The sequence below is a fragment of the Cervus elaphus genome, chromosome 20 (assembly GCF_910594005.1).
Source record: "Cervus elaphus chromosome 20, mCerEla1.1, whole genome shotgun sequence".
NCBI classification, from domain to species: Eukaryota; Metazoa; Chordata; class Mammalia; order Artiodactyla; family Cervidae; genus Cervus; species Cervus elaphus.
Genome location: NC_057834.1, coordinates 77,421,089 through 77,434,659, shown reverse-complemented (window position 1 = coordinate 77,434,659; position 13,571 = coordinate 77,421,089). Strand labels below are relative to the sequence as shown.

General features: G+C 37.8%; 1 protein-coding gene across 2 annotated transcripts in view; it reads left to right on the top strand.

The window, feature by feature from the left end:
• The first annotated feature begins 1,037 nt into the window (after window positions 1-1,037).
• Window positions 1,038-13,571, top strand: part of PKN2 (protein kinase N2) — a 143,486-nt gene continuing 130,952 nt past the window's right edge. Inside the window, exon 1 of one of the 2 annotated variants that reach the window (XM_043875869.1) lies at window positions 1,038-1,409. In XM_043875869.1, coding sequence (XP_043731804.1) covers window positions 1,362-1,409 — 48 coding nt within the window. In that variant the 5' untranslated portion in view covers window positions 1,038-1,361. The remainder of the gene's footprint in view (window positions 1,410-13,571) is intronic. The other variant, XM_043875870.1, reaches the window with a different exon arrangement.

Sequence of the window (13,571 nt, the reverse complement as noted above, 5' to 3'; positions counted from 1 at the left end):
AAGCTCGGAGGAATACTACAGCCCAAACCATAGTGCTAGCGGCAATCGGTCTGCCAATGCAAGAGACTCAAGAGAGGCGGGTTCGATCCCTGGATTGGGAAGATCCCTTGGAGGAGGAAATGGCAACTCACTCCAGTATTCTTGCCTGGAAAATTCCACGGACACAGGAGCCTGGCGGGCGACGGGTCCATGGGATTGCAAAGAGTCTGACACGACTGAGCGCACACACACACACACACACGCAACCATAGTAGAGCGCTTGGGAAATGGTATCTTTAAAACACCGTGCGAAGGGTCCATGGGATTGCAGAATCCGACACGACTGAGCACACACACACACACACACACACACACACACACACACACGCAACCATAGTGCAGCGCTTGGGAAATAGTATCTTTAAAACACCGTGCATTAAAAGTTGCCAAAGGTCGACAGCCGCTAACACGTCTCGAAATGTACAGACCACACCCAAGTTTCACCAGCTGAGCACCTTACTGGTCTCTGAGCGGCGCAAAGCAGAAGAGAGAGAAAAACCCAAGTTAATCGTTTGGGCTGCGGAATAATCTGTAAGGTTTGAGTTTCGAAACTTTTGGGGTTGTGGAGATTAGAAAGGGATCCCTTTGCGTTAGGCCTAACCTTGGGCTAGAAAAGAGAAAGGGGCCCGGCGAAAAGGAAAGGAGTAGGCTCCTGACTTCCAGCGTTCTCGGCAGGGCCGTTAAACGCAGCAGGAAAGCGGGCGTGTGTTTTCTTCTTCCATTTCCCGCCTCCCAGGAGACGCGAGCCCAAGCCCGTTCCCCTCCTTTACACCCCGACGGGGTCCAATGGCAGTCCCCGCCGCGGAGTCGCGTCGGAAGCCATCCCGCCCTTGGGGTCCCCTACGCCCCACCTTCCCAGCCCGGCGGGAGACGGTGGGGGGGTGGGGGGTGGGGGCGGCCGTGGCCGTCACGTGACCTGGCTGCCGCCAAGTGAGGCCGCTTTTGCGACGAGGTGACAGCCAAATGGTGCGACAGGAGGAGCTGCCGCCGCGGCCGCACCGCCCTGCACCGAGAGGCTCAAGGCGGCTCCTGGCGTCGCCCAGAGGCAGCGACTGAGCAAGGGAGTCCGGCGCAGACGGGCGGGCGAGCGGCGGCGGCGGCGGCGGGCGGCGAGGGGGAGCCCGCTACGAGTACCCTCGCTCCCCGCCGCTCTCCATGAACCCGGCGAAATAAGCCGCGCCTCCAGCAGGGGCTGCGCCTCCATGAATCCCTAGGTTTTTTCTTTCTCTCCCCGCTCCTCACCCCCCACCCCGGATCCCGTCCCGCCTTCTCCCTTCGCCGGCAGCGGCTGCGTCCAGGTGCGGAGTCCAGAGCGGATCGCAATGGCGTCCAACCCCGAACGGGGGGAAATTCTGCTCACCGAGCTGCAGGTAAGGGCCGCGGCCCGGGCGCGAGGCGGTGGCGGGGGAGAGAGGGAGGGAGGGAGAGGGTCTGGCTCCGGGTAGGGGGCCGTGGGGAGCGGTGTGGCCGCCGCGCCCCTAGCCCGCTAAGTGCGGAAACTCGGGGATGTCACTCGGGAGCCGCTTCCTTCTGAAGCCAGAGCTTCTGGCCCCACCGGAGCCCTGGCCTGCCACCGCTTTAATTTGACTCTACCCACCAGAGGGACCCCATCTTGCGGCCGAATTCCGCTCTCACCCGGTGCGGGGGCGGCCAGCCCGCTGCCCCCTTCTTAGTGTCAGAGCCGCCCGCGGACACCCCTGGCGCCCCCTCCCTCCTCTTGGCCGGGCCCCGCCCCGCCTTTCCCTCGAACACCGCTCCTTAAACTCCTTTGAATGACTCCCTAGCTGTTTTCTCGTCCCTCCCCTTCCCCTCCGACTCCGCACAAAGAGCGCCCCCGTAACTTCCAGCCCCCAGACAAGTTTTTTTTTTTCTTTTTTTTGAGGAAAAAAAAAAAAAAGAAAGGGGGGAAGTATCTCACCAAATGCTTGCTTCACTTCACCAGCCCTCTTCAGGTGACTAGATTTCTTTCTTTTATCTTGCGGGCTACTCTTTTTGTTTTTGTTTTTTTGTTTTTTTTACAAATAGATACAGGTCCCCTTCTCAACTACTCCCCTGCTCAGATCCGGAAGCCCAGATGCTGATGCTTTTCAGGCTTTCATTTTCCCTCCTGTTTGAATACCAGAAAAAGAGCTACAGAAGTTGTTTACAAAGGGCAAAGCAGTCGACTCAGGGAAAATGTTGGGCACCACATGCTTGCAGAAGATGAGAACAAAATAGATCCCTTAATTAGTTAAGTCCACGTTGAGTAGCAATATTATTCTTTCCATTTTCCAGCTAAATATTTGATGATGTAGGCATGATTTTTGTTTTTAGATCTCTATGATGTGCGCTACCTTGTAGAGTTTATTTTTTTACTTTGGAGTGTACCAGAGATGTTTACATCTGGATTAAAGTTTCATGCATGTTCTGTGACTTAAACTTATTTTGGTTTGTTTAAATATAGTCGTTTTCTAGCTACTCGAAGATTGAGATGGAAATTAAGAAAAAAATAGCCCACTTACATTGATTTTTGTGTGTGTGTGTGTGTGTGCTGGGTAATTTTTTTGAGAAGGCTTAATCTAGGCACCCTGAAGGATTGATTCTTGATTTCAAAATTCAGTTGCTTCTACATTTTTTGCTGTTTAAATATATTTTTCGGTAAAATCCTGTATTAGCTGGTTTATTGTACATTTAGATGTAAGCTTGACGGCACTGTTGTAATACTTGATATATCCTCCATAAAAATAGAAATTTCAATAAGGTGTATCAATGCACGTTTGTGAATTTGGAATCCTTTAGAAACGTACAGCTGAATTTCATATTATTGAACATGTTGCTGTATAGTGTTTTAATTACTCTTAGCTTTTTCTAAGGAGGTCTTACAGCATACTGGTTTGCTAAATGAATGGAATTTGTTTTATTACTTTACATGAGCTTTTGAAGTGAAGTTTGAGGCACATTGGAAATGCTTTCCATTATCTAGTCTTGAAATATGAAAAGCATACTAATGACTGAAAAATACCTTGAAAATGACAGGAGAATTTTCATTGAGTAGAGTGGCTTCAGAATCATAAAGTATTTGGTATCCTTATTTGTATTTATAGAAAGTTGACATAAAAGAGTCTTACTTTGGCACTGAATGTGAAAATATACTTTCATCTATATTAAAATATAAGATTTAGGAACTTTTGATAAGACCATTTTTTACAGTAACAAAGAAGCATGTTAAATAAATGGGAATATTTAAACATGAGTATTTTTAAAATGGGACCAAACCAGGGGAACATCCAATCTAAAGCTACACTTTTAAATAAACTAAAATATAATCCCTCCAGAAAAAGAATAGTTTCTATTAAATGTTGCTGATAGGTTGTCATGTATATCCAGGGCAGTTTTCTTGGTATACTTGACTCCTAGTTCTGATAAAGGTTATTGCATTTGAACTTTATCATGTTTATTAAAATAATTGAGAATAGTATTTATATCAGTACTCAAGATAAACCGTGATAAAATTTGCTTCACAAGTATTATGTATCTGTTCAGACATTGTGTTATTTCATTGGGTTATGAAACTAGAATATAGTAACCAAGTATTTATCAAACTTGTTTGGAGAACCAATTTTTTAAAACCTTCTAAGTTGTTTGAATTTATTTAAATTGAAAAGTTGTTCAATGTGAGGTTCTTAATGCTTTTCTTTTGTACAGATTTTAAGTATTTAAATAGTTATTTGTGTAGCAAATTTTTAAATTGTTTAGTTGAAAACTGTTACTTTCCCTTATCTTATCTCACTGAAAATTACATGTTACAGCCTCTTTTAATGAAATTGATATTTATTTAGAAATATTGTATATCCAACTTTTAAAAATTTATTTTTCAAATTATATTGCAGAATTTGAAATACTTTACTACTTGAGATGAAACCAATAACTTTTGGTTATGAAAAGACAAAGAAAACCTGAAACCAGTCTTGTTGATTACTTTAATATTTCTGTATAATGTAATGTTTCTCACTCTTGTTAGTCATTTAGGAGGCTTATTCAGCAAGGAATCATTAATAAAGTATACACAAACTTTGATGGCTGGAGGCTTTAATATGTAAGGAAGAATATTTGCTGTGGTAAAAACAAAAATAGGCTGTTAAAAAATATAAACTTGGTTGGCAATTTCTAATTAATTATCTCTTATAATTAACTTACATCCTGTTCTTGTTTTTTATTTGAAGTGTAGTGGGAAAATTAGTGAGATACTTTTGTGAAGCCAAAGAAATTAAAGTTTAATACCATGAAAACTGAATTAATGAAAACTATATAAAGAATCTCAAAATGAAAATGTTGGCTGTGACAGTAACTTTGTACAGTGCAGACTCAAATATTAAGTAGCATACTAATAAAATTACCTGGTTGATTACTGGAAATTCATCTTCATCAGAATGGTTAATAAAGTGTTGGGAATCTTAAGTTCCCTTCTCAGCAGAATTTGTTTAGGTAGAGTTGACTTGCTTAAGTGGAAGGTTGAGTTAATTAGTCTTAAATTACAGGGATTCATTTCAAGAAACATTTATTGAGTAGCTACCAAAGGTATATCAGAGGACATAAAGATGACAGAATATGGCTTTCACTTTCTACAGGAAAGTAAAAAAACATTTCTTGATTATCTGCACTATGTCAAACATTGTACTTGGTACCCTGTGTACTTTATATAATCTTGAAAACCATCCAGTAAAGTTAATGTTGTTATTTCCATTTTACAGATTAGGAAACTAAGTTCAGAAATAGTAAGTCATTCATGTTCACACTGTAAGTCTTGAGTTTGGATTTATATCTTTCCCACTATACCATTTGTAATATGTGGACCCATAAATAAATGTTTTGTATTCTGATGTTGTAAATATGTGAACTTTCTAAAAACTGGCCCAGAATATAGTAAAACAAAGCTAACTTTAATATAAACTTCTCTTTGTTAGGTTCCCCTATAACAAGGAAAAGTGATTTACACATTTAGTTAGGTCATTTAACAGTACTTTATTACTGCAAATAAGGTGTAACATTCTATAAAGAATAACAGGTCAAATAACCTTTTTTGCAAGTTTTCTTCATTTAACAATTACTGTTTCTGATGAAAATTGTCAAATGTTTGCTCAAAGCTTTCCAAAAGATTTCATATTTCTCTGTAGACTGTCCATAAGATAAACTTTGCTTTAAAAATTTAAGCTATGTAACCTGGCTATGCGTTTGCACTGAGTAAGTACTCAGTACATTGATGCAAAGGTTCAGCTTGTCACCTAGGATGAGAAATGTCTTGACTGTTAAAAGTTTCTTATGATTACTTAGTTTTCTTTAATTACATAGCTAATCCCTTGTCCCCAGAATATTCCCTTATAAAGTTCAAAAGGATTTCTGCACTAGTTATGTTAAATCTACATATAACACCCTCTTATTTTACCCATTTGATGGGAAATTAGGAGGTGAGATCTAATTTTGCAGTGATGCTGAAAAGTAGACGGTGTCTGTGTTGTGAGGATTAAGACTTTAGTGTGAGTTGGAGGAATGTAGTATGAGAACATAGGCACATGGGTAAGACAAGTTTCACAACTTTTTTCAAGTTATGAGTATAATACAGGTTTGTTCTAGAAAATCAGGAAAATGCAGAAAAGCACAAAGAAAATAAAATGTGCTCATAGTCTCATAGTTCTGTCAGTCAGTTAACTGACAAACTTTTCCAACTTATGAGTCCCAGGGCATTTGAGTTCATTTCCTCTTTTTTCCTCCCTTTTATTAAAAAAAAAAGAGAGAGGGAGGGGGAGATATTTGACATAGAATGTGTAATTTTAAGGTATACAACATACTGATTTGTTATTTTTTCTTCCTTCTATATCCTATATTACTGACTAGAAATTGAACCTCATTTCTGTGTAATGAGTTTTAAGACAGAAATAACTATAAGTTAAAAATTGCCACTAGTTCTCGTAAATGGATCTAATTAGTTTTATTGACTCTTTTTGTCTCAAAATATTTTGATTTTGAGTAAGTCTTTGTGCTGAAACTAGTATTATAAAATGATAGCTCTAAAATGGTCATGTTTTCTTATTGTCTCTATAGTTCTAGTCTCCTTACAGCTCCTGCTGTTCACAAATGATCAATATACTTTAAAATTTTTTTAAGTTTTTATGTATGTATTTTCGGCCGCGCTGGGTCTTCATTGCTTTGCGAGAGCTTTCTCTGGTTGCTGCGAGTGGAGGCGTGGTGGTGTGTGCAGCACAGGCTTCAGGAGTTGTAGCACGTGGGCTCGGGAGTTGTGGCGCTTGGCCTTCGTCGCTGCACACCATGTGGGGTCTTCACAGACCAGGGGTCCGACCCACATCCCCTTCGTTGGCAGGTGGGTTCTTATCCACTGAGTCACCAGGGAAGTCCTGTTCTCAGTGTTGAATAGGGAAAGGTAAGGGGCACTTTCCAGGTGTTTTCTGTTGGCCCCAGGGCTTCGCATCTGATTCCTTGGGCTCTCCTCTCTGCTTTTTAAATTTGGCAGCAGTAAATTTTCATGCCTTTTATCAGGTAGTTCCTCTGTGTCTACTTTTAAACAAATGGGAATAGTGGAGTGGTAGTTTGCAGAGAGGAGTATCACTTAAAATAATGTTACTTCCAGACGCATATATGATATGTGAATAGAGTAGTTAATTTTGCATCATTTTCTAGTATTGTGTTCTATGTTAAACAATTGTCAAGTGTCTACTGTTTTTCAGAAACCCATATACTCTAGAGAATGACAAAATCATGTGACATTTCATATGGTTATATACAGCAGAGTTCAAACTTTGCAACAAAGAAAGTCAAAACTAGTTAAAAGCTTTAAAAAGATATGTAAAATCTTGACTGGAAAAAAATACACTAATGGAAAAGTAAGCTTCTAATGTTTTACAAAAGCAGAAATAGAGAACATTTATTTTGATACATGTCTAGATTCCCTTAATTTTATCTAATGAAATCCTATTTGAAGCTATCTCTCTTGTCACATTTAGTTTTTCACAATCTCAGAAACATTAAATTTTTGTAACAGTATATACATAACTATTATCTGTTAAAAATGAAGAACAGGAAAGCCTGAGGAGTGTATTTGGTGATGATAATAAATACGTTAGATCCGAAGGTAACATCTGAAGGTAATATCATTTAGACATCAACATCTAAATGTTGATGTCATGTTATAGAGATGAACTGATAGATAAGAATTACATAATATATACCATTATTATAAGAATTTGTCTATTTTAGGAACTTGGCAATGTTTAGTTTTTACAATTGTTTGAAGCTTTACTGCTCTGGCTTACAAACATCTTAATTTATTGGAATGTTGTTATTATAGAATTGAGCATTTAGTTTAGATTACAGAAAATATACTTACAACCCGATGAAAGTGAACGTGAAGCCACTCAGTCGTGTCCGACTCTTTGCGACGCAGTGGACTGTAGCCTACCAGGCTCCTCTGTCCTTGGAATTTTCCAGGCAAGAGTACTGGAGTGGGTTGCCATTTCCTTCTCCAGTGGATCTTCCCGACCTAGGGATTGAACCCCAGTCTCCTGCATTGCAGGCAGACGCTTTACTGTCTGAGCCACCTGGGAAGCCTTACAACCCAATATGTGTGCTGAAATTATATATTTTACAATTAATCATATTGTTTTCCCTTTGCTATAGTTGTTTGTGTAGTAATTCTCTAAGGAGGTGCTGCTTTTGTTTGTTTCAGAATTTTCATTGAACAGATTTCATTAAATTTTCAGATTTTATTTTTCTTTTTATTAAACCTTAGGTACACTGGTTTGGATTAATCATTATCCATCTATATATATTGTAATAAACACCCAGGAATCACTACACACTCCGTAACTCCCCCACAAAGCTAGGATTTTAACCTACACATGGTTTTTCTTTATTCTATCCCCCTACCTCCACTTTCTTGTCATCCAGAGTACCCATCATGTTGAGTTTTGTGTTCATTCTCTTTCTTTGAATTCAGTTTTCTTGGATATATAATTCTAAAAGTTGTATCTTTTATTGAGTTGTTTATGGTCTCTCTAAACTTGATTTTTCACTTATATTGCTGATTTAACCATATTGTGTTTGCTGTGTAACATTTCAATGAGTAAAATATTCAACTTATGGGATATTTGGATATTTATCCACTGATTCTTCCTTATTGGGTGTTTATTTTATGGTTTTTATAATTGTGAACAATGATGGATGTTCTGTGCATATTTTCTTCTTGCATATATATGTTTCTATTAATTATACACCAACATGTGGACTTGTTACTTCACATGGAAATGCCCGGCTTCCAGTGTGGTTGTGCCAGTTCATATTCATGTCAGCATATAGTAGATAAACGATCCTTTGCTTATCCATCTTCTCTGACATTTGGTATTGTCTTAATGTCTTGCAGATGAGGAAAGTGAAAAATGCGATCTTATCATGGTCTTGATTTAGGTCTTGATTTACATTTTTCTGAATTGGTTATTCAGTTATATGCATAGCTTGTCAATAAAGTGCTGTAGTTGATCAGATTTAATATTGAATATAAATAAAAAATAGTCTTCTCTTGCAGGATTTATTGGTATTTATAGATCTAGGATACTAAATACAGTTCTTGTCATTTCTGTGGTATCTTTTGATGAAAAATTAATTTTTAATTTAGTTAAATTTACTGATGGTCTGCCTGAAAATCTTTTTGACAAACAGCATTCCTTAAAATTCCACTAAGAAAAATGTATTTGTTGAATATATAAATATATTTATATCATATAATCAAGAAAACTTTATAACTTAAGGTACATTTTTGATAAATTAGTAAATTTATTGATTGATCATATAGTATTTTGATCCATTGGCAAATTAGCCTGCTTCCTATTTTGCAACTCTTGTAATTGAATATATGGCAAGTATGTATCAATATGCATCCAATTGTTAAATTGAATGTGTATCCAATTGTTAAATTATATGTGTATCTCTCAGTTTCAGGACAAGAATTAAATCTTACTCAATTTTCTGTCCGTAGCACCTGACATATGGCTTATAGTTAATATATGCTCACATAAACAAATGCATAATAAATAGATGATGTCTATGACTAATTCTGTGAGCAGTTACTGCATCTGACTTCTCTGTATCTCTGAAGGTGATCATTCATTCCCTGGTTGACCAAACTAAAAAAATCTACTTTTACTTGACTGCTGTCTCAGCCTATTCAGTTGAGTCCTTCTACTTATGTAAAGTGAATTCATCCATCACTTCGCTACTATTTAAGTTTGGACTCTCATTATCATTTGGATTGGATTACAATATCTTGATATTCCACCTCTACCTCTTCAGTCTCATTCTGTTTTTGTTTAGACTGCGTACAACTGCTAGATTGAGAAGTTGCAGCATTCAGGGACTCCTGACTGCTTGTGAGATATAGTCCTAATTCCTTAGCTCAGCACTGAAAGCTGTCATTGTTGTGGCCTCAAAATACCTTTTAATTCTTTTAACTCTTTTCATGCAGACAACCTATTTTTTAGGCATACTGTGATTAGCGATTTTTTTCTCACCTATATTCTGTCTATATTGTTACGTTTTATCAACTGGAATGCTTCTTTAAGACATAGTTTAAATCAGCTTTTTAGTTTTGTCCCTTATATTCCCCTAGTCATGTATAATGTCTCCTCAAAACTTAAATAGGCTGTTTTCTGTCTCATGACTTTTACCATACATTGTATGCCACTATAGTTATTTGTATCCTACCTCATCTTCTCTCCTGTGTTGAATGCTTAAAATCTTTGATGAAAAGAACTATATATCCTGTCTTCATCTTTACCCTTTTGTCCTGAGCAGAGCAACTTGTACATAGTAGCTATTTATTAAAGTTTGTTGAATAAATATCAGTCTTTTGCCTAAAAGTCCGAAATTTTAAGTGTATTACTTCAAACTTTTTTTTTCTTCTATTTTTGCTGTGGTATTTATGAGGGAATAGAACTGCATTATGTTGTTTCTTTAGGTGGAGCCACTTGACCAATATATGATTTTTAAGTTTATTACCTTCAGTCATAGTAATTTGGTCTTCCCAAGTGGCTCAGTAGTAAACAATTCACCTGCCAAAGTAGGAGTCACGGAGCCACGGGTTCAATCCCTGGGTCGGGAAGATCCTCTGGAGGAGGAATACTGGAGAAGTTCTAGTATTCTTGCCTGGGAAATCTCATGGGCAGAGGAGGCTGTCAGGCTGTAGTCCTTGGGGTCACAAAAGAGTTGGACACAACTGAGCATGTACATAGTAATTTAGGGATCCTAAATTACTATGGGATTACTATGGGATTACATAGTAATCCCAAATTCTTGAGGAATTCAGGATTTCCATAGGACACAGGAGGCAGGCTCCTGTGTCCGTGGGATTTCCCAGGCAAGAATACTGGAGTGGGTTGCCATGTCCTTCTCTAGCGGATCTTCCCGACTTGGGGATGGAACCCATGTCTCCTGCTTGGCAGACGAATTCTTTACCAGTGAGCCACCTGGGGAACCTATTATGTAAGTTACAGTGTACAGTATAGTGATTCACAGTTTTTAAAGGTTATACTCCATTTACCAGTTCAGTTCAGTCGCTCAGTCGTGTCCAACTCTTTGCAACCCCATGGACTGCAGCACACCAAAAGGAGTCAGTTCTTCGAATCAGGTGGCCAAAGTATTGGAGCTTCAGCATCAGTCCTTCCAATGAATACTCAGGACTGATTTCCTTTAGGATTGACTGGTCTGATCTCCTTGCAGTCCAAGGGACTCTCAAGAGTCTTCTTCAGCACCACAGTTCAAAAGCATCAATACTTTGGCACTCAGCTTTCTTTATAGTCCAACTCTCACATCCATATGTGACTACTAGAAAAACCATAGCTTTTTATTATGAAATATTGACGGTATTCCCTGTGTTGTACACTGTATTCCTTTTGTACCTCCTAATCCCCTGCTTCTGTGTTGCCCCCACCTCTACCCCTCTCCCTACTGGTAACCCCTCGTTTGTTCTATCAGTGAGTCTGCTTCTTTTTTGTTATATTCACTAGTTTGTTATATTTTTTAGATTCTACACATAAATGACACTGTACAGTGTCTGGCTTATTTCACTTAGCATAACACCCTTCGAGTCCATCCATGTTGCTGCAGATGGTAAAATTTAATTCTTTTTATGGCTGAGTAGTATTCCTTTGTGTGTGTGTGAGCACACGTGCATGTACCACAATTTCTTTATCCATTCATCTGTGGGTAGACACTTAGACGCTTAGAGAGCTTCCATACCTTGGCAACTGTAAATAATGCTGCTATGAACATTGGGATTCATGTGTCTTTTTGAATTAGTCTTTTTTTTTGGATATATACCCAGGAGTAGAATTACTGGGTCCTGTGTAGTTCTATTTTTAGTTTTTTTGAGAAAACTGTTTTCTGCAGTGGCTGCGCCAGTTTACATTCTTACCAACAGTTTGAGAGGGTCCTCTTTTCCCCATATTCTCACCAACGTTTCTTTAACTTTTTATTTCATGCTGAAGCATAGTCGATTAACACTGTTGTGTTAGTCTCAGGTGTCCAGCAGAGTGGTTCAGGTGTATAATACATGTGTTTATTCTTTTCACATTGTTTTCCCAGTTAGGTTGTTACGTAACATTGAGGGGAGTTCCTGTACTATACAGCAGGTCCTTGCTGGTTACCCATTTTAAATACAGCAGTGTATATACATGTCAATCCGAAACCCCCAAACTATGCTTCCCCCTACGCCCACCCTTCTCTGGTAACTATAATCTCCTTCTCTAAGTCTGTGAGTCAGCTTCTGTTTTGTAAATAAGTTCATTTGTATCTTTTTTCTTTCTTTTTTTTTAAGATTCTGCAATAGAGGATATTATATGGTATTTTTCTTTTTGTTATTTGTGTTTTTGTTGCTAGCCATTCTGACAGATGAGTAATATCTCATTGTGGTTTTGATGTTCATTTTCCTGATGTGTTTTTTTGAATGATTTACATAAAGTTCCTGGTATATAGTAAACAATAATCTTTCCCCTGGAAGTTTATATTTTAGGATTACTTCATTTTTCTTTAAATATTTAAGTTTTGTGGTTGACAGGCTGACTGAAGTTGGGCATAAAAGCTCTAGAGAACTGATCATACTTCATAGGTTGTTTTCCCTTCTTTTCTTCCCTCTTTTGCTTCTTGTAGAATATAATGTTGATAGCTGTCTAAAAGGTGTATGTGTTTCCATGATTGTCTTAATTTAAAGTATCAGTGTGCTGAAGTATGGTGTGTAAGAATAATAAAAGAAATCATAGGTAAATGATGAGCTTCCAGGATTAAGCTTTCATGTGAGAACCTATTTCCTTGTCATGCAGAACATATGCATTGTAAATATCTAGCAGTAAAGCAGTTCAGAGATTTCACAAAGCAGTTTAAGTGAGTTCAGGTTCTTATCTTGTCCCTTCCCAGAGGACTTTTTATAAATTTGAACTAAGATTATATAGTTCAAATTCCAAAATGGTCCTGTACATTTCAGCATTGAAAAAACAGACTTGTGGTAATAGACTTCTGAATTTTAATAAGTCATATCAACTCTAATTGAATATACTTGAGCTTTGATGTGTAAGTTATAGTAAATGTCCAATTGTCTGTTGCTTATTTATTAGCATAATTGACTTTTCATTTTATTGCTTTGGAGACCTTGTCTTTGCACTCCGGCATCAAGAGAGTTCTTTTTACTATCATTTTTTTTTTCTGGCATGTGTTTTCATTGTGCTAAAACCTCATAAAACTCTGTACAAAATCCTACAGTTAGTTTTGGCTTGTCCTTTTAAGGACTAGAAATCTTAAGTTTCAGATCTAAGGTAAAATTATTACTTACCAAATCCCTAAAAAAAAGCACTTAACTAAATCTTAAAAAAATGGACCTTTCCTTTCCTTTTCTTTGAAGTTGGCCAGATGGTGAATAGCCTGTATTTGACTATACTATAATGGTAATTATAGAAATGGAACTAGTATTAGTTATAAAGGTAGCTCATATAAAATAAAGAGGAAAACATTGAAAAAAATATGGGTAATATTACTAATAGCAATATCACTCTGTTTGTGAGCATTTTTGAGTTACAAAGCACTTCTATATGTATTATTTCAGTTGATTCTTAAAATAATCCTTTTGGTTAGGCGTGGGAGGGGATTATTATACCCCGTTTACAGGTGTTCATGTTTACTCAGCCAGTGCTTTAACATGAACTGTTGTCTTCTGATTCCTACCCTTCATTTTAGTCCTCTATACAATTCTAGTTTATTAACTTTTAAAGTTGTAATTTTTTTCTTTAGTATACCTGAAAATGGTTAACATTATTAGAGCTATTTTTCAAATGCTAGTCTATTTTTTTTTTTTTCCAAGAAAACAGAACTATAAAGGTAATATATAGTTTCCAACTAGCTATCAGTATTCATGGTAGTATCAAAGTCCTCTGTAGAATTTTTGTAACATAAAAATACTGTAGAGGTGTAGTGATGCCGGCAGCAGTAGTATGTAACTTCTG